This window comes from Castor canadensis, chromosome 8, assembly GCF_047511655.1.
Source record: "Castor canadensis chromosome 8, mCasCan1.hap1v2, whole genome shotgun sequence".
Taxonomy (NCBI): domain Eukaryota; kingdom Metazoa; phylum Chordata; class Mammalia; order Rodentia; family Castoridae; genus Castor; species Castor canadensis.
In genome coordinates, this window is record NC_133393.1 from 150,913,307 (window position 1) to 150,938,928 (window position 25,622).

General features: G+C 40.5%; 1 protein-coding gene across 1 annotated transcript in view; it reads left to right on the top strand.

The window, feature by feature from the left end:
* Positions 1-245: 245 nt before the first annotated feature.
* Positions 246-25,622, top strand: part of Ep300 (E1A binding protein p300) — a 75,454-nt gene continuing 50,077 nt past the window's right edge. The window contains exons 1-3 of the mRNA XM_020170609.2: positions 246-1,612; positions 18,868-19,505; positions 24,682-24,858. Coding sequence (XP_020026198.2) covers positions 1,519-1,612; positions 18,868-19,505; positions 24,682-24,858 — 909 coding nt within the window. The 5' untranslated portion in view covers positions 246-1,518. The remainder of the gene's footprint in view (positions 1,613-18,867; positions 19,506-24,681; positions 24,859-25,622) is intronic.

A 25,622-nucleotide genomic window follows, 5' to 3' on the forward strand; every position in this document is an offset into this window, starting at 1 on the left:
TTACAATCCTCCCCTTTAAAGGGAGCCACCGGGTGACGCTGAGGGAGTTTGCGGAAGCGCCAACCGCGTTGGGGCCTTGGGCGGATCCCGTGATTGGAACCGACCCCGCCCCCGGCTCCGCTTCCCCCATTGTGTGAGCTGCTCGGCCAAGGCCCCGCCCCCTCCCCCACCCTCCGGAGGCCCGGCCCCTCCCCTTTTTCACCCCCCCCCCCCACTTTGGCTCATTTCCGGCCGCCGCCGCTACCGCTAGCCTGTAAGGAGGATTCGGCAGAGGGAAGAAACAACAGCCGCCATCTTGTTTGTGTGCTAGGCTGGGGGGGAGAGAGGGCGAGAGGGAGCGGGCGAGAGTGGGCAAGCGGGACGCCGGGCTCAGTGCGAACTGCGGGAGCAGGGAGTGCGGAAGGAAGCCGGGCCAGAGAGCGGCAGCTGGAGCCGAGACAGTGGCCGGGGGCCCGGGGCGCACGGGCTGAGGCGACCCCCAGCCCCCTCCCGCTCGCACACACCCCCACCGCAGTCCGGAGCCGGGCCGGCGTCGACGCCTAGGGGGGGACCATTACATAACCCCGCGCCCCGCGGCGCCTTCGCCCTCCGCCGAAGGCGGCCCCGACCGAGCCCCGGGGGGGCGGGCGCTCCCGCACCTGGCCGCCGGGGCTAGGGGCTGTAGCCGCGGCCGTATATATTTATCTTCGCGGGAGAGGAGGGCGAAGGAGGAGAGCGCGGGGAGGCCGCCTGCGCCGCCATCCGACCGGGGCCTCCTCGGTGGGCTCGGCGTCGGCGCGGACGGACGGACGGACGGACGGACGGGCGGGCGGCGCTGCCCGGCCCGGCCCCCTTGGCTCTCTGGGCCGGCGAGCTCCGTGCCGGGCGTCCTCCCGCGACTCCGCCGGCCGTCGCGCGATGTGAGGCGGCGGCGCCAGCCTGGCTCTCGGCTCCGGTGAGCTCTGTGCGGCCATTAGGGGCCGGTGCGGCGGCGGCGCGGAGCGCGGCGGCAGGAGGAGTGTTCGGAGGGTGGGGGCGCAGGCCCGGGAGGGGGCACCGGGAGGTGGTGAGTGCCTCTCGTCGCCTCCTCCTCTCCCCCCTTTTCGCCCCCGCCTCCTTGTGGCGATGAGAAGGAGGAGGACAGTGCCGAGGAGGAAGAGGCTGATGGCGGCGGCGGAGCTCCGAGAGACCTCGGCAGGGCAGCGGCCGGCCGTGGCGGGCTGTGGACTGCGCCTCTAGAGTCGCGAGTTCTCGGGATTTCGCCGCAGCGGACGCGCTCGGCAGATCGTGTTGCTGTGCCCTCCTCCGGGCCTGGTCCAGGCCCGGCCCCTCGCACTTGCCCCTACCTTTTCTATCGAGTCCGCATCCCTCTCCAGCCACTGCCACTCGGCGAAGAGAAAAAGGAACTTCCCCCCACCCCGTCGGGTGTCGACGAAGCCCCCAAGCCCACCCCTGGGAGCGGGGCGGGGACCCCGAGCCGAAGAGGAGATTTCCCGAGGATTCTCGTTTTCCTCGCCTGGATCTCCGAAAGAATTAAAAATGGCCGAGAATGTGGTGGAACCGGGGCCGCCTTCAGCCAAGCGGCCTAAACTCTCATCTCCGGCCCTCTCGGCGTCGGCCAGCGATGGCACAGGTTAGTCTCGGGAGTCCTGGCCTGCCACAGTCCCCTTGGCCTTTTCTGCTCGGTGCACCTTTATTCTTGGCGATTTTCCCCTCGGAGTGCCTTCCTGGTTCTCTGCCCCGTAATTAATTTTAAAGGTGTTTGAATGGGCCAGTCGAAGACGTCCAGTAGCCCAACCATTTTCTTTGCCTGCTGATAGATTGGTTGCAACACTGTGTCATGTCACGTCGGTGTGTGTTCTGGAATTAGAGCTCGTAAGTGGGTGCTGCATGGACATGGTCTTTATTTTTGCTCCCATGCAGTTTAATTTGGGAAATGCCAGTGCAGTTGTGTGTCAGGGCTCTTGTACAGCTTTACGTTTTGTTTGGTGGTGATTGTGATTGAGGGATTTCAAATCCTTTCTGTTCTATTGCACTTAATTCTGTTTCCTCTACTTTTTCCTACTTTCCCTTTTCAAGATTTTTGCTCCTTTTACAAGATTTTTGTTAAGGAATGGGATGTTAAAAAATCTTGGTTTATGTATGCGTGAGATCCCGAATTTCAAGTTTGATGTGAAGTTTAACAAAATTATTTTGACTTACCTACCATTCTTAGCTGCTTCCCCCCTTTATTTGCTTTAAGAATCAATATGGAGCGCAGTTCATTTTACATCTCCCCGTTATTTGGTGTGAACCAAAATGTCTGAAACTCTGGGTTTTCATAAGGGGGAGCAGAGAGAGGGTTTTTTTTTTTTTTTTTTTTTTTTTGCAGGATCCCTCCCCACCCACCCCGGCCTCCCTCACTTTCTTATTTATGGAGAAAGAAAAAAGAAAAAGCAAACAACTTTCTGGAATTACGTACTTGGAAATCAAGATTAGAAGTTGAAAGAGTCCCAGTCATGAACTTCAAACATGAACAGATTGTACAAAAGTTTAAAATGTGCATTAGGTTTTGTATTTGTGTATGCTTTTGTCCTTTTACTTTTCAGATACTTGTAGATAGAGGTTTTCAGTTTAAAAGGTTTATGAATTCTTTAAAAGGTCTATGCATTTTTGTTATTTGTGGATAGCCCTTTGTTAGGATTAAAAATCAGGGAGACCTCTTCCATCATCCCCTTTTTTCCCCCCTTGGTTTAATGCTGTTAGTCTGATGGCCACCGACCTTCTCTTTTGCTGTCTAGTTGTTTGAGATGCCAGGATAATGAAGAGGAAGAATGGCTGGCCATATGACAGTCCACAAGATGTTCCCCCTTACTACAAGCATCTCTTTAACTCCCTGGGAACAGGCTCAACGTCACCCCTCCATCTGCCAGTGAGAGTGCATAGTGGAGTTAAATGTTCCTTTTAAGTTTGTAGAGAACTTTAGAGCATGTTTCTAGGTAGAGATCATTTTAAAAGATGTAAGTAGGATGATATAGCAAATGCTTTGAATTCTTTGCTTTTATAAGATACATATATTACAGGTCAAGAGTTTAGTTAACCCACAAAAATCGAGAAGTAGCAATCTTGCAGGGCCCCGCTACCTAAGTAAGGACTTAGCATTGGCTCTTTGTGAACTTTGATCTGTGGCAGTGCCTTGAAGTTTCTGTACTTTTAAGGGATTTTTTTTATTGTCTTCAAAATTCATATACACGTTATTGTATTCATTTACACTTAACTACAGTGTCATTCACATTTTTAGATCATTTTTAAGATGCATTTTCCTCTCCCTGTAATTCTCATGTTGTTTCTTTAGTTTTGTGTTTTACATTTGAGTTAGTAACTTTGAATATTGTAGGGAAAACTTCACATACTATGTTTTGATGAGTCTTGATTTGAGCAGCTTAGTCTAGGAGTTCTGTTTGAACACTTCTGTTCAGTTGCAGTACTGTATTCTCCATGTCTGATCTGTGTTGTTGGCTAACTTGTATAACTTAGGCTAACTCATATTGGCAATATCTTACTAATAATCAAAACTGTTTTGCTCCTAGAAATAGCATTTTTTAAAAAAAATTCTACTTTTTTTGTACTGGGTTGGGGGTACATTGTGGCATTTACAAAAGTTCTTAAAATATATCAAAAATACCATAGTTGAATTCACCCCGCCCATCATTTTCCACTATTCTCCCCCCATTCTTGGAATAGTTTCAACAGATAATATTTTTCCATAGAAATATCTTTGAGTAATTATTAGAGTCCTACGTGTTAAAAAAAAAAAAACTCTTCAACATTGAGATTAATTCTTACTGCAAAGTGTTTACTTTTCTCTAAAACTTGTATTGAGGATAACTTTTCTCATCAAGATTTTAGTCAGGAATTGTTTGGTGTACATACATTTTTAAATTGTAATCAGCCTGTTTTTTTTTTTTTTTTTTTAAAGGGGAGAAGTGAGTATGAAGAAAATACTGTCCTTCTGTGAACTTAATTTTCACTGGGTACTATTATGTTTTGATATTTCTTTGCATCCTAAATAGGATGTAATAGTAATATAAGTTTTCAACTTTTAATGGGGCACTCCACTTTTAAAACTTTTTTTTTTTTTGGTGGTACTGGGGCTTGAACTCAGGGCCTTCACTTTGAGCCACTCCACCAGCCCTTTTTTGTGAAAGGTTTTTCGAGATAGGGTCTCAGGAATTATTTGTCCAGGCTGGCTTTGAACCTCGATCCTCCTGATCTCTGCCTCCTGTGTGTCTAGGATTACAGGTGTCAACCACCACGCCCGGCTTCGTTTTAAAAATTTTGAATTTTACACTTGAAACTTGTCTGTTTTGACTTCTGACTTGTTTCTTGGATATTTCATAAATGTGAAAGGAAGTTTTTCTTGGTACTTGATTTTTATTTTTATCTTAGAACTGATGAAAAATAAGTCAGAAATTCTGTACCCCAGAAATTTCCTAAAAAGTGACTTAGATTTGCAAATTTTGTAGTGTGAGTATACCTATCAAGAGTGTTTGAGGCTGGGGATATAGCTTGACTGCATGAGACTCTGAGTTCAATCCCCAGTGCCACAAAACAAACAAACAAACAAACCATAGCTGGGATGACAGGCATGTACCACAATGCCCAGCTTTTAAAAAAAAAAAGAGTGTTTGAGTGTGTTTATAGGAAAGAAAACTGGAATGCAGTGGACTGACATGCTGAAATACTACTAAAAATATAGTGCTTAAATCCCAGCTTTTGAGTTTCTCAGGTTAGGTACTAATGCAGAAAGAAAATGATTGTGCAGTACTGGGGATTGAACCCAGGGCTAGGAACATGCTAGGATGCTAGGCAGCCACTCTACCACAGCAGCCATGCCTGCCAGCCCTGAAAATGGCTTTTAATACTCAGATTTCCTAAGAAATTTCCAGGTTAATTGAAATAATTTTAATTAAGTTCAAGTTTTATGTGTTGGAATGGGGAGAGAAACTTTTTGTTCTTTTTTTTTTTTTAATTTTTGGTGGTTCTGGGGTTTGAACTCAGGGCCTCACGCTTGCTATGCAGGTGCTTTACTGCTTGAGCAACTCCATCAGCCCCGAGAAGCTTAATTTTTTTCTCTTTGCACCTTTATGTTTGATTTTTCAGCATTTGCATTTAGTTCATTGAAAATATTATTTAGTTTGATATGGTTAGGGCAGAACCAAACATTTGATAAATAATGCGACTTTTTTTGTTCTACCCTTTTTCCTGCTCAGAAAAGATCATAAAAGCTATTTGTAAAAATTTTTTTGGTAAAATTGACCAAAGAAGTTAGTAGGAGATAAGTTCTGGAAATATTTCTTGAACTTCTTTCTTTATAATCTGAGTGAAAATGATGATGATCTTTGCTTTCATTGCTCAGTGAACATTTTCTGTCACTGCTTTGTAAACATTTAATTCTCTAAGCACTTAAAAGAACAGCCTGAAAGGTGGGTGACAGTTTTAGAAGCTGGCATAATTTAGTATGGTAAAGATCCTTCTCTGGCTTTCAGATTGGATTGGGTTTATGCCCCCAAGCTAATCCTTCCCTTCCCCCAGTTTGAAGTAACAGAGCAGATAGTATATAAAGTATAATTATATTTTACCACTACGTTAATGTACATCATGTTAGAGAGATGGTAAGGATTTTTAAAATAAGTTTGTAGTTTTCTTAAAATTGTGTACTAGTCACTTGCCCAGATCACTTAATAGAGGCCATTCCTTTTTCAGCTCTTAGACCCGTTCCTTTTTTATTTTTTAGGTATGAACATTTACATTAAGAGTTCTGCTTTTGCTGGGTGCTGGTGGCTCACACCTATAATCCTAGTGACTCAGGAGGCAGAAATCAGGGGGATCATGGTTCAAAGCCAGCCTGGGCAAATAGTTTGTGAGACTCTTACCTCGAAAAAGCCCATTACAAAAAAGGGCTGGTAGAGTGGCTCAAAGTGTAGGCCCCGAGTTTAAGCCCCAGTACCACAAAAAAAACTGCTTTTGGAGTAGTTCAGGTACAATCCCTTGGTCTAGTGAAGTATTGCTGGTTTCAGTGCAGTTTAGCTGAACATTTTACCAAGTTCCTTAAATTTCTCTGGCAATTACTTGTTCTCGAGGCCTTCAAGAAGGTCATCTACAGTTGACAGATAAAGTGACTTTTTTGTTATGTTGTAAGGCTTGTATGTGTTACAGTATGGGCACCCTTTTCCATTAGGAGTTGAGGTAGGGAATGTATTGCTATGTCCAGTGAATGGATGAAAGGGAAGGAGAAAAGGGCACTTGTCTTTGATGCCTTGCTGCATTTTTTTGTTACTTTGATTTTTCTACCTCCTCTAGTTTAGTCCATGAAAAGGAAAAAGAATTGAAGTGGTTGAAAGTTTGTGTGGAGTGGTATTTGTTAGAGACATTAAGTGGTTAAGGAAGAATGGGGAAAAGTGTAGGAAGAATGTTGCAAGTTCTAGTGGGGGTGTGAAATACTTCTGGTGTATTTACAAAAACAATTCAGAAGTTACTCTATCAATTCATATATCCAATAATTAATGAAAAATAAGACATGCTGCTTTTGTGTGTCCAGATGCTGAGGTTTTTGCTTTCTTTTTTTTGTACTGGAGTTTGAACTAAGGGCCTTGCACTTGCAGGGCACACTCTCTTCCACTTGAGCCATGCTGCCAGACCTTTGTTTTTTGAGATGGGATCTCACTGTGTAGCCCAGGCTGGGCTCAAGCTCCCGGTCCTTCTGTCCTCAGCCTTCTGTCTGCTGGAATCACAGGCATGTACTGCAAGCCCAGCTGAGTTTTTCCTTTCCCAGGTTGTATTTTTTACTTACTCATTTTTTGAGATGGGAGTCTTTCCATATTGCTGAAGCTGGCCTCAAACTTAAGAACTGCCTCCCCAATAGCTAGAACTACAGGCACTCACCACCACACCTGGCTTGAAATTAAAATTTTTGAGTTGTGTAAATGTTAGTGAAATTAATGGGCAAGTGAAACAAATTATGCCAAATACAAAAAAAATTAAAACGTTGAATTTTTCAGTTAACTTTTTTTCACATGATGGGTGGTTGTTTCCTTCTGGAATTTTAATGGGAAATTTTTTGTTGCCCAGTTCTAACAAAAAGGTTAAGAAAACATCCATGTATTAAGCCCTTTCTGAGCAATTGAGATATAATTTGTTTATAAATGCAGATTCTTTTTTATAAATGTCTAAAAGTCCAAGTAGGAGTAATTTTGTTGAGAGACAGTAAAATTAAAATGGGGGGGCGGGGAAGAGTGGTTAAGAGTATGGGGTTTGGAGTCAGATTATCAGAATTCAGAATTCCTACCTGTGTTTATTAACTGTGGATGTTAGGCCAGTTACCTAACTTGTGTCTCATTTTCCTCACCTGTAGTACCTACCTTACAGGGTTGTGGTAAAGGAATACATGAGAATTTATAAAATGCTTAAGGGGAACAGTGCTTGCTGCTTCATAGTATGTGCTCATTAAGCATTTTGTATGTGGAGGGGAGACTGGATTTGAACTCAGGGCTTGAGCCACACCTCCAGTCCATTTTGCTTTGGTTATTTTATAGATGGGGGGAGGGTCTCAAAACTATTTGTTGGGGCTGGCATTGCACCTCAATCCTCCCGATCTCAGCCTCCCAAGTAGCTAATAGCTGGGTTTACAGCATGAGCCACTGGCACCTGGCTTCATTAATGTTAACTGTGACTATGCCACAAGGAAATGGTGGTAGATTTTTGTTTTGTTTTGTTTTGGTGGCACTGGAGTTTGAACTCAGGGCTTCACACTTGCTAGGCAGGTGCTGTATGCCTTGAGCCACTCCGCCAGCCTTGTTTTGTTTTATTTTAGTGGATCTGTAGCTAGAATGGATAAAGACACAAGCACAAAAGCAAGTACTTGAAGTTCAGAGAGTAGTGTTAGAATAAACCTTATGGTGCATTTTTACATCATCTTTCCAAACATTGTTTTTTAGCAGTGTAAGAATATGGGAACAGAGATTAAAACAAGAATACAAGTATTATAGTGCTATCACATTGAATGTTTTGTATGTATAAGTAATTAAAAATGATGAATAGGTAGTTTCTTAATGAGAAACTGAGCTGGGCACTGGGTCAAGAGACCCTATTTCAAAAAACACTTCACAAAAATAGGGCTGGTGGGGTGGCTCAAGGTGGAGGCCCTGACATCAAGTCCCAGTAGTACCACTAAAAACATAAAACAAAAAAAACCTTAATGAGAAACTGGAAAAAAAGCTGTTCAGAGTTTGAGGCCAGTCTGGGCAGGGAGTTCGTGAGACCCCCTCTCAACCAACACCATGCAATGTCATTTCAGTGAAGGTTGGAAGCTTAAAGTAGAAGTGTGGTTCAGGCAGGCCTGGCAAAAATGCCCTTCTCCAAAATAGCCAGAGCAAATGGGTTGAAGGTGTGGCTCAAGTGCTAGAGTACCTGTATGAAGTCCTGAGTTCAAACCCCAGTACTGCCAAAAAAAAAAGTTTTTTCCTAAGGAGTTGTGTGATTGAGCACTATTTTTTGTATTTTTTCATTTGTGAATCTGGGTATTCAAGCCTTTCTTACAAGGGAGAAGAATAGAAAGAGCTGTGTAGTGCTTTTCAAAATTTTTTATCACATCTAAGTAAAAAGTACATTTTATATGTAGAGCCAGAACCAGAGATCCTGTCTCAACAAGTGAGCAAACAACATTTATTGTTAATACTTGCAATGTGCTCTTATTTTTTTTCTTTTACTTTTTTGGTGGTACTGTGGTGTGAATTTGGGGCTTTGTGCTTGATAAGCAGGTGCTTTACCACTTGATCCGTGCTCCCAGCCTTGGTGGCTGTCTTGAGGAATTGGTATTAAATCTTTGAATCTCATAATGGATATGAGCCTGGACTGAAACAGGAGTGTTTAAGACCAGAGAGTGTGTTCCTGTAAGTCCCATCTGACTGGAAGGATAGCAAGAAATATGACTTGTAGAGGTGAGCAAGGAGGCAGTTATGCACTGCTAATAATGCTTAGACTTCTCGTTTTAGCCATTTTAAATGGATGGAGCAGAATTTTACCTGAGATGATTTAAAGTGAGGAGTGGTTGGGGAAGGAGCAGGGGAATTAGGCAGGGAGAGCTGTGACTACTCAATTCGGGAGAACCACATAACTTCAAAATGTCCAAATTTTAGCTCATTGCCACCTCCCCTGCCACATTACCCCCACATGCTTCCTATATTCTAACTTGGTAAACCATCACCTATCCAACTACCCAAACTTGAAATGTGGAAATTATCTTAGATTCTCACATCTGACTATCTAACATTGAATCAATACCAAGTTCTGTGCTGGCAGAATGGCTCAATGGTAGAGCGCCTGCTTAGCAAGTGTGAGGCCCTGCAAATCCTTGAACTCAAAAAAAAAAAAAAGTTCTTTTAACCACCCATTTTCCCACAAATCTTAACACTTCCATCTTCTGTGGTAAAGCCCAGCCTTACTACAGCTGAAATCCTAAAACAACTGTATGTACCAAGTATACCAACCCCACCAAATCCCTACAGGCTTTGAATGCAGAAACCACTTTAATTCATCTTTATATACCAAATGCCTAACACTTGGTAAGTATTCAATGTCTGCGGGCCCATAAATTATGGTCTGATAAGTTTCAAAGGCAGCAGCTAGGGATCATTTCTGTCAGGTGTTGCTAGAGCAAATTCCTTAGAGAAGATGTGTATTTGTACAGGGTTGCTGGCACTTAGGCTGTGTGGTTGGGGTGCTTTTATGGGAAACAGAAGAGGATGTTGGGGTTCTATTATGGAAAGACAGAAATATGCTAAGGAATTTGCCATTTACTTCGCCATTAGGATAAAGATGTAGGAGCAGAGGAGTGACATAGTTGATAAAAGTCTTAATTCTCCTGGCATTGCCCAGCATCAGGGGCATGGAAAGATTCTAATGGCAAGAAGACCACAAGTATATTATTTATCTCTTTAGAAATGAACTTACATTTGCCTTGGAAGCTTATAGTAAATCATAATTACCAGAGTGAATTGTTTGTTTTGTTTAAGATCCATGTTTTGCTGGGCATAGTGGTACATAACTGTAACTCAATTACTCAGGAAGCTGAGGCAGGAGGGTCACAAATGCAGGCCAGCCTTGGCAAGTTAGTCACCATCTCAAAAAAAAAAAAAGTTTTGTTTACAGTTGTCATATATAGAAAATATAGCAGGTACCAACTCAGAAGCCGCTCACTTTTCACCTTTGTTCTCTACAGATAAGCACTTTTTGAAAGATGTCATACTTTCACCATCTAGGATCCTTTAGTTATTACTGTGGAATAGTTTACTGAAAATCAAGAAATGTTCAGTTTTAATTACGTTAGCACACAGTTTAGGTTTTTACACAAATATACCAAAATATGTGGGATCTTAGTAATCCCATGCTTAAGTAAACTGTTAATAAATTGATAAAGAGCAAGGGAGATAGTCAGCTGTTTAAAATGTTGGTGCATAAGAAAAACTTCAGGTTAATCTTCAAAGTATAGGTGCATCTAGGAGCACATTTCAATGATGTGGTTGTAGGGCGAAATTAAGAGTAAGGTTTTTTTTTTTTTTTTTTGTGGTTCTAGGGTTTGAACTCAGGGCCTACACCTTGAGCTGCTTCACAAGCCCTGTTTTTTGTGATGGGGTTTTTTGAGATAGGGCCTCTCGAACTATTTGCCTGGGCTGGCTTCAAACTGCAATCCTCCTGAGTAGTTAGGGTTACAGGCATGAGCCACCAGGGCCAGCACCAGTCCTTTTTTGTGTTGGGTATTTTTGACATAAGGTCTCACTTTTTTTTTCCAGGCTGCCCTTAAAACCATGATCCTCCTGATCTCTGCCTCTTGAGTAGCTAGGATTATAGGTGTGAGTCACTGGCACCTGGCCCTTTTATTTTTTGAAAAAGTTGCCTTTATGCCTGCCTAGATATCCTGCTCCCAAGTAGCTGGATGACAGGTGCATTAACACTTTGCCCAGCTTGTTATTGGTTAAGATAGGGTCTTGCTAACTTTTTGCCCAAGCTTACCTGGAACCTTGATCCTCCCTGATCTCTGCCTCCTGACTAACTTGGATTACAGGTATGAACCTTTGTGCCCAGCTCAAAATTATTTTAGTTTTATATTAAGTTTTATATCTTAGTTGAGTGTAAATTTTTTTTTTAAATTTATGCTCACAAAAGTGTATTGTTTGAGATTCTGTTAATAGTCACAAATTTTTTTGTTTTTGTTTTTCGTGGTACTGAGCTTTGAACTCAGGGCCTTGTGCTTGCTAGACAGGTGTTCTACCTCTTGAGCTACATGCCTAGCCCCCACTAGTCCCTATTTTGAAGGTTATGCTTCATGTGTATATTTCATGGTGAATAATATTTATCCAGTTTCTCCTGTATCATGGAATTGTCTTGATCTTTTTTTTGGTGAGCCTGGAATTTGAACTCAGGGCTTCATTCTTGCAAAGCAGGTGGTCTATCACTTGAGCCACCCCTCCAGTGCATTTTGCTCTGGTTATTGTGGTGCCGGGGTCTCTTGAAGTACCAAAACTGCTCTTACCTGCATTACTAATTTTCTCCTATGTTTTATGTTCAGTGGGTTTTCTTTGGAGTATGGAACACCACTACAGCTTCCTTCTTTGAACCTAGTATTCCTGGTGGAATGAGCTGGGGAATGTTGGATTTTAGCATCATTTGCTAACATCTTTGTAGATTATTGACTCTTCTGGCATTCCTGATGGCTTCGTTGGTGGGCCTTTGGTATTAATTAGATGCCTACTGAACAACTCTACTTAAGTTTTCCAATAGTGCTGTGTGTGTGTGTGTGTGTGTGTGTGTGTGTGTGTGTGTGTGTGTGTGTGTGTGTTGTGTGTGTGTGTGTGATTGAATCAGGACCTTGAAGACTTTTATGTATGAGCCTTACCACTGACCTACTAGTCCTCACCATGTATTCTTCTGATTGTCTGTGTGAATAATTATACTACTATACTCTTCATTTGTCCATGCCAGAAACTTTGGGGTCATTCTTGCCTTTTTGTCTTCTCTTAACCCTTTACCTATGGTTTTTGATGCTGCTTTCCATTTGGTACTTGTGCTTTATATTTTAAGTGCTAACTTTGATTATTTCTCTAACAGCAGCCTCTTGACCAGTCTCCCTTACTCTAGACTTCTCTGTTTCATTCTTCATTCTGTTTGTATTTCCTAATAAATGCAGGTTTGTTCATAGCATAATTCCACTTAAAATTCTTCAGTAAATCAGTTTTTCTCTAGAATAACAATCTGAAACTGTTATGTTACAGTATCCTCTAGGTTGCTCTTTCTTTCTCTTTTTCCCTCTCTCTCTTCCTCTCTCCTTTCTTCATCTCCTCTCTCAATCCCTCTCCACCCCCCAACCCCCATTTTGGCAGTGATAAGGATATAGAGCCCAGGGCTTTGTGCATGTTAGGTAAACACTATGCTGAATTCCCTCCCCAGCTCAGAGGGAACTCTCCTTTTATTTGTATTTATTCACTTATTTTGGCTGTACTGGGGTTTGAATTCAGGGCTTCATGCTTGCTTGGGCAGATGGACAGGTGGTTTTACCGCTTAAACCATTCCACCAACAAGAGGGGAACACTTTGTTGCCCACACTAGCCTCAGACTTCTAGCTCATGTGATCCTCCTACCTTAGCCTCCTGAGTAATTGGTACATCAAGCATGTGCCACCATATCCAGCTAGGTTGCTTCTTATATATTGAATATCTCATTTCATTCAGCTAATCTGAACTGTTCCTCCACACATTGCAAGTTGAGATAGGTGCCTGAGAAGATGGCTTGAACCTTTTTTTTTGGGGGTGTAGTGAGGCTCGAATTCAGGGCTGACACCTTGAGCCACTCCACGGTGCTTTTTTGTGACGGATTTTTTCATGGTAGGGTCTCATGAACTGTTTGCCTGGGCTGGCCTCGAGTCTTGATTCTCCTAATCTCTGCCTCCTGAATAGCTAGGTTTATAGGCATGAGCAACCAGCAATTGGCTTTGAACTTCTTTTTTTAAACCCTTGATGCTAGGGACATGCACATGCACATGCCAGAGAAGTGCTCTACCTTGAGGTATACCAATAGCCCTGATTTTAACCTTTATTTTTTGCTCTTTGCTTGAAGGAAAAGGAAGAACTTGAGGAACTTTTAGTTTTGGGCTTGCTTTCTTAATAGCTTTAAACTACTGGGTTTCATTTTTGCTCTTTATGACAAAACTTTGGCTTAAATATATAACCTCATTTTTGTCTCCTTTTTATAGTATGTTGCTTCATTCACTTCTCATCAACTTGCAGCCGGGTTTTGTTCTGGGTATCTTAAAGATGTAATGGGGAAAGATTTGAAATTTTATAGTGGAAATAAAATCAATAGCCTTTTGCATTTTAGTACTCTAAACCCCATGAGTATGAAAGTGATTAGAGATGGGGTAACTTTTTGTAGTCAGAAAATGTTGTTTACATTTTATGAAAAAAAGTTTCCCCCTGTACTGGGAGTTGAACTCAGGTCTCTCATTGGCTAGACACTTGAGCCACTTCACCAGTCCTTAGTTTAGTTTAAAATGTTTAGAAAAGTTGTAGGTTATCATAATGTTCAATAATCTAAAATGACTGCCTGTTTTCACATGTGGAACATTGGACTGGTATGCAAGGGTTTTGAATAGGTTTTATCTTAAGGAAGCCAAAGTTATGATCTGTTACTGTGTCTCTAAAACAAGAAGATCAGTAATTTTCAAATTTAAGTCCTCCTTACAAGGGTTAGGGTTGTCGAAGAGACCTGAAGAGAATGGATCTATTTTTCTTCCCCGTCCTTTCCTTCTATCCCTTCTTACCCCCCCACTTTTTTTTTTTCCCCCAGTACTGGAGAATGCACTTTTAGGGGCTCATGCGTGCTAGGCAGGTTTCCCTGAGCTTTTGTTTATGTTTTTGTTTTTGAGATGGGGTCTTGTTAACTTTGCACCAGATGGCTTCAAAGTCAGTGATCTGTCTCCCTAATAGCTTGGATTACAGGTGTGCCTCACCACTTTAGCTCTGCTTTTTATTTTTAAATGAACGAACCTTAAGAATCCTTTGCTCCTGGGCACCAGTGGCTCATGTCTGTAATCCTAGCTACTCAGGAGGCAGAGATCATGAGGATCACGGTTTGAAGCCAGCCCAGGCAAATAGTTCGGGAGACCCTATCTTGAAAATAACCCAATATATAAAATGGCTGGCCAAGTAGCTCAGCTGGTAGAGCATCTACCACATGTGAGGCCCTGAGTTCAAGCCCAGTACTACACACACACACACAAAAGGAAATCCTTTGCTGGCCCATACAGAATGTAACTTTCAAAAGGGTAGTAACTACCAGGCATAGTGGTGTGTACTTGGAGACCCAGCATTCCAGTAGGGTCACTTGAGCCCAGGTGTTCGAGACCAACCTGGAACACATAGTCCCTGTCTCAAAAAAACAAAACAGTAACAAAAATAAAACACAATAAATTTACCACATTTATGTCGTGCTTTAGAATCTTTGAAGAACCATCTCAAGCTGGGTGCCAGTGGTACATGTCTATAATCCTAGCTACTCAGGAGGATTGTGGTTTGAAACCAGCCTGGGTAAATAGTTTGGGAGACCCTATCTTGAAGGAAAAAAAAAACAAAACAACCTTACCACAAAAAGGCTGGTGGAGAGGCTCAAGGTATAGGCCTTAAGTTCAAACCCCAGTGCCGGAAAAAAACAAAAATAAAAAAAGTCTCAACTAGTCATGTTGGGTAAAATTAATGAGACTACCTCAAAAACAAAAGGGCTGGAGGTATGGCTGTAGTGTGTATGTGTGTGTGTGTGTGTATATATATGTATATGTATTTATTTATTTATTTTCTCCTCCTTCCCTCATAACGGGCTTTGACCTCAGGGTCTTGTGCTTGCTAGGCAGGTGCTCTACCACTTGAGCCATACTTCCAGCCCTAAAGTGTGTGTGTGTGTGTGTTTATATATGTATGTATTTTATCTTATATAATAGCAAATGGTATAAGTTTACTCTTGTTCTAATGTCTCCAGGATTCCTGTTATTATTCCAATCTGATCATGACACTACATTTTTAAGACACTTGGTGTGGGTATTTTTTTGTTTTTGGGTTTTTTTTTTTTTTTTTTTTTTTTTTTTTTTGCAGTACTGGGTCTTGAACTCAGGGTCTACACCTTGAGCTACTCTACCAGCCCTTTTTTGTGTTGGGTTTTTTTTGAGATAGGTCTCTTGAACTATTTGCCTGGGCTGGCTTTGAACCGTGATCCTCCTAATCTCTGGCTCCTGAGTAGCTAGGATTATAGGTGTGAGCCACCAGCACCTGGCTGGAGGATTTGATTTTTTTAAAGTCTTTTATGTTCATGAAGAAGATTGGTGATTTTTCTATAGTAGTCCTATGCAATTTTTAGAATATTCCTTCTCTTTTATATTTTGCAGTGTTTCTATGTAAGGTTAAATTGTCTTTTCCTAGAAAGTTTTATGTAGAACATGCCTGTAAAACAGTTTAGACGTGGTGTTTTCTTTATGGAAAGATTAACCATGGATTCATTTTCTCTAATAGGATTACTCAGGAGTCCCATATCTCCTTTTAAACTTTAATAAATGAGAAATTTTAGTGAAGTAGAATAACAAAGTACTACCAAATACCTATTACTGAGCTTCAGGTTCCTAATACTTTCACTTGCCTCAATTTTTTGCTCTGAAGTATTTTAGACTTTTTTTTTAAATGGTACTGGGGTTTGAACTCAGAGCCTACACTTAAGCCACTCCACCATCCCTTTTTTGTGAAGGTTTTAAGATAGGGTTCCACAAACTATTTGCCCAGGCTGGCTTAGAACTGCTATCCTCTTGATCTCTGCCTCCTGAGTAGCTAGGATTATAAGTGTGAGCTACCTGTGCCTGCCATTTTAGACATTTTTGAGGTTGGATTTGTTATGTTGCCCAGCATGCCTGGACCTTGAGATCCTCCCGCCTCTACCTACCAAGTAGCTGGATTACAAGCCTATACCACCATGCCTAGGTTTTACTGGAATATTTTCAGGCAAATCCCAGCCAGATAATTTTGTGTATCTCATAGTAAAGAGGGTTTGTTTTAAAATTGTTACTATGCCATTATCACACTCAACAAAATTGATAACTTTTTAAGGTGATACTGGGGTTTAAACTTAGGGCCTCAGGTTTGTTAGGCAGGCACTCTTACTGCTTGAGCTGCTCCCGCAGCCCTGTTCTGTGTTGGATTTGTTTTTTTCAAGATAGGGTCTCATGAACTATTTGCCCAGGTTTGTCCAGATCCTCCTGATCTCTTTCTCCACAGTAGCTTGGAATATAGGCATGAACCACTGGAGCTTGGTTCCTGTAGAATCTTGGTTTATGCCCCAGCTGGATTAGACCACTCCTGCATAGCTGGAATGATAGGCACATGCCACTACACTCAGCATTTTTATTGGTTGATTCCTAATGGTTTTTTTTATTTTTATTTTGGTGGTACTGTATAGAGAACTCAGGATCTCCTGCTTGCTGTTTATTGAGATAGGGTCCAGAGAATTTTTCACTTGCTGACCTCAAACCAAGATCCTCCTGATCAATACCTCTCAAGGAGCTAGGTTGATAAAGGCTTGAGCTGCCTTGCTTGGCCAGTCCTATTTATTTTTCATTAAGGTTTGAATAGTTTCTTGGGTATTAGTTGTTTTTTGTCTGTTTCCACATTTTGTGCAGGACATTAATAGTACTGCTTTATTTTTAAATTTCCCCCCTTTTTTTTGTTAACCTTTCCAGAAGTTTTTTATTTTCACTTGTGGGTCTGTGACTCCCCTCCCCCCTCCAAGCTGGGGGTTGAGCAAACACCATCGCAGAGCTATACCTCCAGCCCCTATTGGTTGCTTAAGATGCAGTGACTAGTTTTGTTGATACCCTCTTGGCTGTATATCTGTTTTGTCTTTCATGTATAATTGCTTTTACTTTGATTGGCTGCTGTTTTTCTTTTCTTTTTTTTTAAATAGGCTTTTGTTTTTCTAATGTAACAACATAGATATTTAACTCATGAATTTTTTATTATTTTCTAACATAAGTTTTGAAATGTATTTTTATTCAGTTTATTTTATGATTTCCTCTAATTTATCACTTATGTATAAATTCTGTGTGGGAGATTATTTTCTTTCTGTCCATGTACAGTATACTGATAATAGTTTTGTGTACTCCATGGGGAAAGCAAGAATTGCACGTAACATAACTCAGTTTTGTAAATTATGTAAAGGAAATAATGAAAATGTTATAATTGTTTTGAAAATGTCAGATTATTAAGTAATTGCTTTTGAGTAATGACGTTAGATCAGTTTTATTTGACAATTTATATCCGAAACTATTCATGTTTTATTACGTTTTGTTTTTATAATGGAGAGTCCCATAGAATTTTTCAAAAGGAAATTGAAAATAATTCTGTAAAGGTCTGGACTCTAAAATCATGTCCTGAAATCCTAGGATACAATTCTGTTGTGTTCAGATATTACCAGATGTTTACTCTGATGGACGTTAGGCAAGAAGTTGGTGTTTAATGGTAAGACATGTTCTTCCAGAGGTCTACCATCTGTGTTCATGGATGGGGCTGGGGGGGGCGGAGGTGAGAAGAGATGACAGGAGGAGGGGAGGAAGTCAGGTACGCAAATTTCACCAACAGGATAGAATGCTATACGAATAGGAAGGATGCCAGATGTGGGTGGGGCAAACTCTATAATACCAGCACTCAGAAGGTTGAGGCAGGGGCCTGAGTTTGAGTCCAGCCTGAACTACAAAGCAAGACTGACAACAACAAAAAAGAATAGGAAGAAAACAGAGGGGAAGAATTACACTTAGGATCCAAGATTTAATTGGATCAAATAGATCATGAAACTGATAGTTTATCTGTCAGGGATGGACTAATTTCTGACAGGATAAATTGTAGAATCAGGTATATTTTGTTTTCAAATATCCATTAATGCTTTTTCATGTGAAAACTCTTTGGAGAATTAAAAGGAAAGAAAACAGCTCAAATGATATAATAAGGTTAATACTACCTTCCGGTCAACCCGGAGCAGTTTGGCCCCTCCAGGGAATAGTTGGTAATGTATGGAGACATTTTGATTATCATAGTGCTACTGTACCAGGTAGAGACCAAGAATCTGCTGAGTATTTTATAATCACAAGACAGTCTCCCTTCCCCCACAGCAAAGACATAACTAGAATGCAAATAGTACCAGTGTTGAGGAGTCTTGTATCGGTTCGTAATTTGCACCCTGTTGGAGATAAGTGGTTTGTATGTTGGAAGGAGCCCAAGGCATTAGGTGGTAATTTTATTGGTTACGTTTTGGTTAAGTAAAACTGTTCTGTAGGCTATAAGTCAGAAGCTCACAGTGAATTTGTAGATTCATTATACAAATTGCCAGTGTTTTGTATTGGCAGTATCTGTTTATTATGATATTTTAAATCTTGTTTTCTTTCTAAATTTGTGTTTTAACTTCTGAGGAACTCTGGGATGTTAGTCCAGTTTACTTGCATGTCTTTTCTGATGATTATCAATATAAACATTTGGCAATGCATGTAGTTGGTATTGTACTAACATTTAATCCTTTTTTCCGTTGGTCTCATTTTAAGTACATTTCTGAAGTGTTTTAATCTGGTTGTATAACCAAAAATTTCCCTCCCCTTTAATATATAACAATGTTTTTTTTAGGGTAGCATGAAAAGTTGTACTACAAATAATGGGTAGTATCCTATGGAACAAGGTTTAGAAATTGTATTTAATCATTATAAGAACGAAAATGTAGACTGGTATCTGACTTTGATTGTGCTAAACTTTAACCTTTATCTTTCCTGTTTGTTTTTAGATTTTGGCTCCCTGTTTGACCTGGAGCACGACTTACCAGATGAATTAATCAACTCTACAGAATTGGGACTAACCAATGGTGGTGATATTAGTCAGCTTCAGACAAGCCTTGGCATAGTACAAGATGCAGCCTCTAAACATAAACAGCTGTCAGAATTGCTACGGTCTGGTAGTTCCCCTAACCTCAATATGGGGGTTGGTGGTGCAGGCCAAGTCATGGCCAGCCAGGCCCAACAGAGTAGTCCTGGATTAGGTTTGATAAATAGCATGGTCAAAAGCCCAATGGCACAAGCAGGCTTGACTTCTCCCAACATGGGAATGGGCACTAGTGGACCAAATCAGGGTCCCACGCAGTCCACAACAGGTATAATGAACAGTCCAGTAAATCAGCCTGCCATGGGAATGAACACAGGGATGAATGCTGGCATGAATCCTGGAATGTTGGCTGCTGGCAATGGACAGGGGATAATGCCTAATCAAGTCATGAACGGTTCAATTGGAGCAGGCCGGGGACGACCGAATATGCAGTACCCAAACCCAGGCATGGGAAATACTGGCAACTTACTGACTGAGCCACTACAACAGGGCTCTCCCCAGATGGGAGGACAAGCAGGATTGAGAGGCCCCCAGCCTCTTAAGGTGAGTGTGGTTTGCTGTGTCTATACAGTCAGTACCCATTTGAGTGTTCTAATGATAGGCGGAGTGCTTGAGGTCAGTTACTCTTTACTGTTTATGTTTAATCTTAACATACTCTATGTCAAGGATCATCTGGGTTGCTACGTATTTTAAGAAGCTCTTACATTTAAGTAAAATGTTTACTTTTATATTTGACTGGTATTCTATACCTTCATAGTTTGTTCCAAATGATTGCCAGCTAATTCCTATTCTTCTTGTCCTAAGTATTGGAATATTTTCATCTTATTCTCATAGCTTCCTTATAAAAATAGAATTTTAAGATAGTTGGCTTACACTGTCTTTACATAGAGACATCATTTGTTCCCACTGCTTGGAATGCCCCTGGTTTTCATTTTGAGAGGATTTCAGTATGTAGCTCAGGCAGCTTTGAACTGTCAGTTCCTTAAGTTCTGGTATTACAGGCCACCAAGCCCTGAAACCTGGAAGCTTATAAGACTACAAGGGCAAGGGAGAGTGTCTTTCAGTAGTTAAGCTTTATTTTTTTAGCTAGTGGAAGTTCAGATGCTTTTTTTTTTTTAAGTTCTATGAAACCTCAACTAATATTCCAGATGTTTCAGGTTTTTCTTTTTTAGAAGCTCATTTTCTTAGCTTTATTGCATACATTTTTAAAACCCTTTTAATCTTTTATTTATTTGGTGGTACTAAGGTTTGAACTCAGGGCCTCTACTTGCTAGGCAGGTGCACTACCACTTCAGCCATTCCACCAGCCCCCCACCTCTCCTTTTAATCTTTTACATGTTTATTCTGAGGGTTTAAGACATTATAAGTACACAATTGGTACTGTGTTTTTCCTAACATATTTTACTCTTTTCTTAAAATGGCATCATACTATTAGTTGCCAGTACTTGGCATGTAGTTTGCAGTTATGTTTTTTTTTTTTTTTTTTTTTTTTGGTGAGACTGAGGGCTTGAACTCCCTCTTGCAAAGCAGGGGCTCTATCACTTGAGCCACACCAACAGTCCATTTTGTTCTGGTTACTTTAGAGATGGGGTCTTGGAAACTGTTTGCTGGGACTGGCCTCAAACTGGGATTCTCCCAGGCTTAGCCTCCCAAGTAGCCAGGATTACATGTGTGAGCTACCAGTGACCAGCTTGTTTTTATCATTTCTTGAATCTTGAAGTTAACACATATGTTAATACACATATGGTATTAACCTGTGTTACTATGGTGTCAGCAAGGGATTTTGTCACTTTGACACATGTTCCAAAGCTGTTAGCATTATGTATGTTTTGGGCTCTACTTTTCACTTTTCCTATTCATGTTTGTCTTACGTGTTTTTTTTCATGGCTTTTGTTTGTTTTGTTTGGGTGTGTCCTATGTTCTCCAACTTTCTGATTTTAATATTTTGGAAACTTAGAAGAAACTTGTAGAGTCAGATTTTTTTTTTTTTTTTTTTAAGAATAGTGCTCTGCTCGCCTTTTTTCCTGTTAGCTGCCTAGAACTGTTTGTGGCTTCCTGGTTCTCTGCCTTTTCAGATTAGGTGGATATCAGTATGGTGGTGGGTAATTGGACATCTGGAGCACATTAGCTATGAAGAAGGAAACAAGATCAAATAACTATAGTGTAGCAGAAGTTAAGTACAGTATATTCCCTCCTATTTAATAGGGTGGGGGAAAAGGGAAAGAGTTCAGGAGTCAGAAAGGATAGTGATGAGGAGACTTGTTGTGTTTTATTTTCTAACTCTGGCAGAACTCTGAATGGGGTGGGAACAAACACCAGAGGATCTCTGGTCAGAGCGACTAAAAATGTAAGGAATAAATTTCTGCCAGCTGACAAGCAAATCAGCCTAGTCTGTGTATTTGAGACCATGGTCCTCGATAGAGTGAGATTGGAATTTTTAGTTTAAGAGAACGAGCAGTGTCAGGAAGTGGTTGAAATTCAGTTGGTCTAGGCAGGCCAGGCTGTGTCCATGCAAACAATCATGAAATACCAGATTATATTGGGTGATAGCTGAGTAAAGACAATATGCTTACTGACAGTCACCAAAGCAGCTTACAAATTCCAGCATTTTGTTATATTTATTATATTATTCAAATAATGCACTCTAGAAAGCATAATTTATATAATCTCTTGCTCTTGTATTGTCTGTCATGCAGGTTCTGTGATAAAATGGCCTTTATATTATATCTCATGATTTCCATGTTAATCAAGGACAGAATTAAGTGAAATATAACTCTCCCAAGTATAGGCATGGATATTTATGCTACTATAAATAGTAGCAATTTAAATGTATAGATAAAGACAGGTGTGGTGGTTCATGTCTATAATCTCAGCACTTGGAGAGCCAAGGCAGGATGATAGTGGGTCCAATGCCAGCCTGAGCTACATAGTGAGACCCTGTCTTAAAGACAAGAAAAAGAAAAAAGCATATATAAGCTGGGCATGGGGGTTCCTGCCTATAATCCAAGCACTTGGGAAGTTGAGGCCAGCTTGGGTTACATTGCAAGATCTTGTCTCACCAAACAAAAAGGCATATATAGCAGCAACACTTGCACTACTTTTGAAACTATCAAAAAAGTTCTGTATTTAATTGTTCATATAATCTTACTGGTCAGATTTATGTAGAAAATTCCAATTATTGGAGAGGAGACTGAGTCAGTAAATTTTTTACTCTGCATGTTTCCCACTCAGGCTACCCCATTCTTTTATGCTTTTATCAAACGATGCCGCTTCCCCCATTCTCATTCCCTAATACTTGACAAGTTACTTTTCTCTTAGTCTAGCTCTTGTCTTTCCATTACAGGCAAATACAGAACTTACAAGATGTCATATTTATATAGATTTGCAGTGTATAGATGCTCCATATGATTTAAAGAACTGAATTATACAGGTTCATTAATTTCTTATGGCTGTTATAGTTTCTGTTTTTCCTGAGTCCCTAAGCTATGATGTTGACTGTTTTAGGATGTCTAGTTGATTGGACTACAAAGACAAGAAAAAACGAGGCTCTTTCCCTTTTGTGTGTGATTCACCTATAGAAGAAGCTCGTGTTTTAACAGATCTTTTTGTTGCCTGTGTTGTATTATGAATAAACATGTGAACACTTGTGGCAGGGTAGAAAAGAGTAGACAGAGGCTTCTCAGAGGTGGTAACATTCAAAGTTAAAATGAATAGAAAGCTGGGCATGAGAGTCCATACCTATAATCTCAGCACTTAAAAGGCTAAGGCAGGAGGATTGTGAGTTTGAGGTCACTCTGGGCTACATAGGAAGAATGTACCTAAAAAAAAAAACAAAAACGCATTAGTAGACTCTGCAGTTATGGTTGTGCCACCTAAGCATGTAGAAGGAATTGAAAATTGCAGCTTTGTGATCTTAGTATTTATTTTCTCTACAAGTTAGCATCAAGGGGTCAAATAGAGGAGATATGCCACTGCTCAGTTATAGGGAAAAGGAACTCATGTCAAATGGTAGAGGCTTAAGAAAATATGATGCTTTCAGATTTACAGGTAATGGGTACAAGTAGTAGTAAGATGCCATGAGGAGGAGGTAATCTGGTCCCATGAAAGCCTTGGTGTATACCATGAGTAGTTGGTTTTTGTTTCACCCTTACTAATAGAGACAGGTAAAGACAGAAGGCAAGACCTGTTGAATTCAGTCTGTACATGCAGTGATAAGTTTGAATTAAGTTCGTGACAGTGATCAGGGATACATGGGAAGGATTTGTGTGTATTTAGAGGTAGATCTAAAGGATCCTTTGATAAGATTGGATTTGGCAGAGAGGAATAGAAATCTGATACGGCTTTTGCTTCACCTCCCCATCTTCCCCCCTTAAATACAGTGTTTTTCTTCATGCCGACCTCAAATTCCCAATCCTCCTGTTTCCACCTCCCAGTGCTGGAATTATAGGCACGCACCACCATGGTTGGATATGACTCCCTTTTAACTATAGCTTCTGTATGCTTGCTGTTTGTTTCTAGTAGAGTTCATTGACTTTCTTTTGGGTGGGTGCAGCGGAGAGAGTGACCTTCTGACTTTATATTTAGGGGTTAGAGTTGATCTCAGTTTGAATTATTTAAAATAATCCTTACTTAATTCACTTAATGAAAATGAATTTTTCTAACTATAAGTTTTCATCACTGCTATCAGTAAAAGATTTGGTTTTTGTATTTAATACTCTTCAGTTAGTCATTATATAGTATGATGGCTCCAGATAAACTTAAATACAGAAAAGAACTTGCCAGCTGGAAGCATGGCTCAAGTAATAGTGTACCTGCCTAGAAAAGAACCCATTTGTTCATCTGTTCAGCAGTACTGAGATTTCATCTCAGTGCCTCATGCTTGCTAGGCAGAATATCTATCGTTTGAACCACTCCACCAGCCCAAGAACCCACTTTTTAAAAGTTCATAGGAGTCATGAAGCTACCAAGCAGGTAACTAATGAATAGAGTAGTAGTAGTTAGATTTAATAGGGCATCAAGGAATGGTGTGGAGTTTAGAATTTTGCACTTTCTATTAAAATGATTCAGAATTAAAGGGTTTTATGAAAATTATTTTCCATGTCCCCAGGTTAAAAAAAAAAAGGTTGTATCTCCCCAAATGCCAGGTTTTATCTTTTATGTGAACAAAATGCTGGATAATATTTTCAGATACCTGTTCTCTATAGTTAAGTATTACATGGCATGTGGAGTTGAGTTGAATTTAATTAGGCATAGTTAAGTCTGTACATTAAACAAAAGTGCATAAATATAGTGCCTTTTGTGATTTTGTGTGCATGTGTGTGTGTGTGTGTGTGTGTGTGTGTGTGTGTGTGTGTGTGTCGGGAGAGGGTACTGGGGTTTGGACTAAGTGCCTCACATTTGTTAGGCAGGTGCTCCACCATTTGCTCCATACTTCTAGCCCTTGTGCAACTTATATTGGAGATGAATTGTATACTTTGTTTAGCAGTTATATGAAGATAATTATAAATGTTTCAGTATGCTTTTATCTCAGATGTTTATAGAAAATAGCTCTGAAAATGGACTCATTGAAAACATACTTTTGTGAGTGTGCTTCTTTTCTATTGTAAGCAGAGAATTTCCTTTATAATTGTTTTTATAAAGTAGAAGGTGAGATAAGAAAGGGAATAGTAATGTTCTAATATTATGGAAATGAATTTTAATTTCTGTTTCTTATTCTTAGATGGGAATGATGAGCAATCCCAATCCTTACGGTTCACCATATACTCAGAATTCTGGGCAGCAGATTGGAGCCAGTGGCCTTGGTCTCCAGATTCAGACAAAGAGTGTACTACCGAATAGCATGTCTCCATTTGCAATGGACAAAAAGGCCGCTCCTGGTGGAGGAATGCCCAACATGGTTAGTACTCATCAGTTGCAAATGGTTCCTCAAACAGCCATTTTACAAAGAACTTGTGTTAAACTTGGATGACTTCTATACATATTAAGAATTGCACACAGTAGGAGCTTGAGAATGTGTAATGAGTGAACCCTGTGAGGGTGGAGGTTTGTGCTTTCTTTCCATTTGGTATTTTCTTTCCTGTGGTCATTGATCAGTAAGAAGACTGATCCATACAGGAGCAAGTGTGCTGTTACATGAAAATTCAGGGGCCTACCTCTCAGCAGCTTTGACCTACCTCTCAGCAGCTTTGACTAGTGAGCATTTCTGATAGATAGGAAAATGAAACTATTCTGCTCTTGTGGGAAGGACTCAAAGCAGTCTACTAATTTTATTCACTAATACCATACCAAATAACCTCCTCAAGATACTTTTGTTGTTACTTTGTTTTGCTGTGCTGAGGATGAAACCCGGGGCCTTAGGTATATACTGTGTAAGCTAAGCAATCTGGAATGGAACTGAGCTATTTCCCCATTCCGTACATAGTGTTTTAAATTTTAAGAAACTGTTTCCAGTGTTGCTAGTAATAAAGTTATCCAGTAATATGTATTCACCTTTATAAAACTGTTGTATGATAATTTTATTTCTTTTGCAGATATTTTGTTGTGTTATGTTCACTGCCTGTATTTTAGATAGTCTAAGTTCTAGAGATGAAAGATGCATACAACATGTCATTTCTGTCCTCAGAAATGGATATTTTTATTGGAAAAAGTAAATTTCTTCCA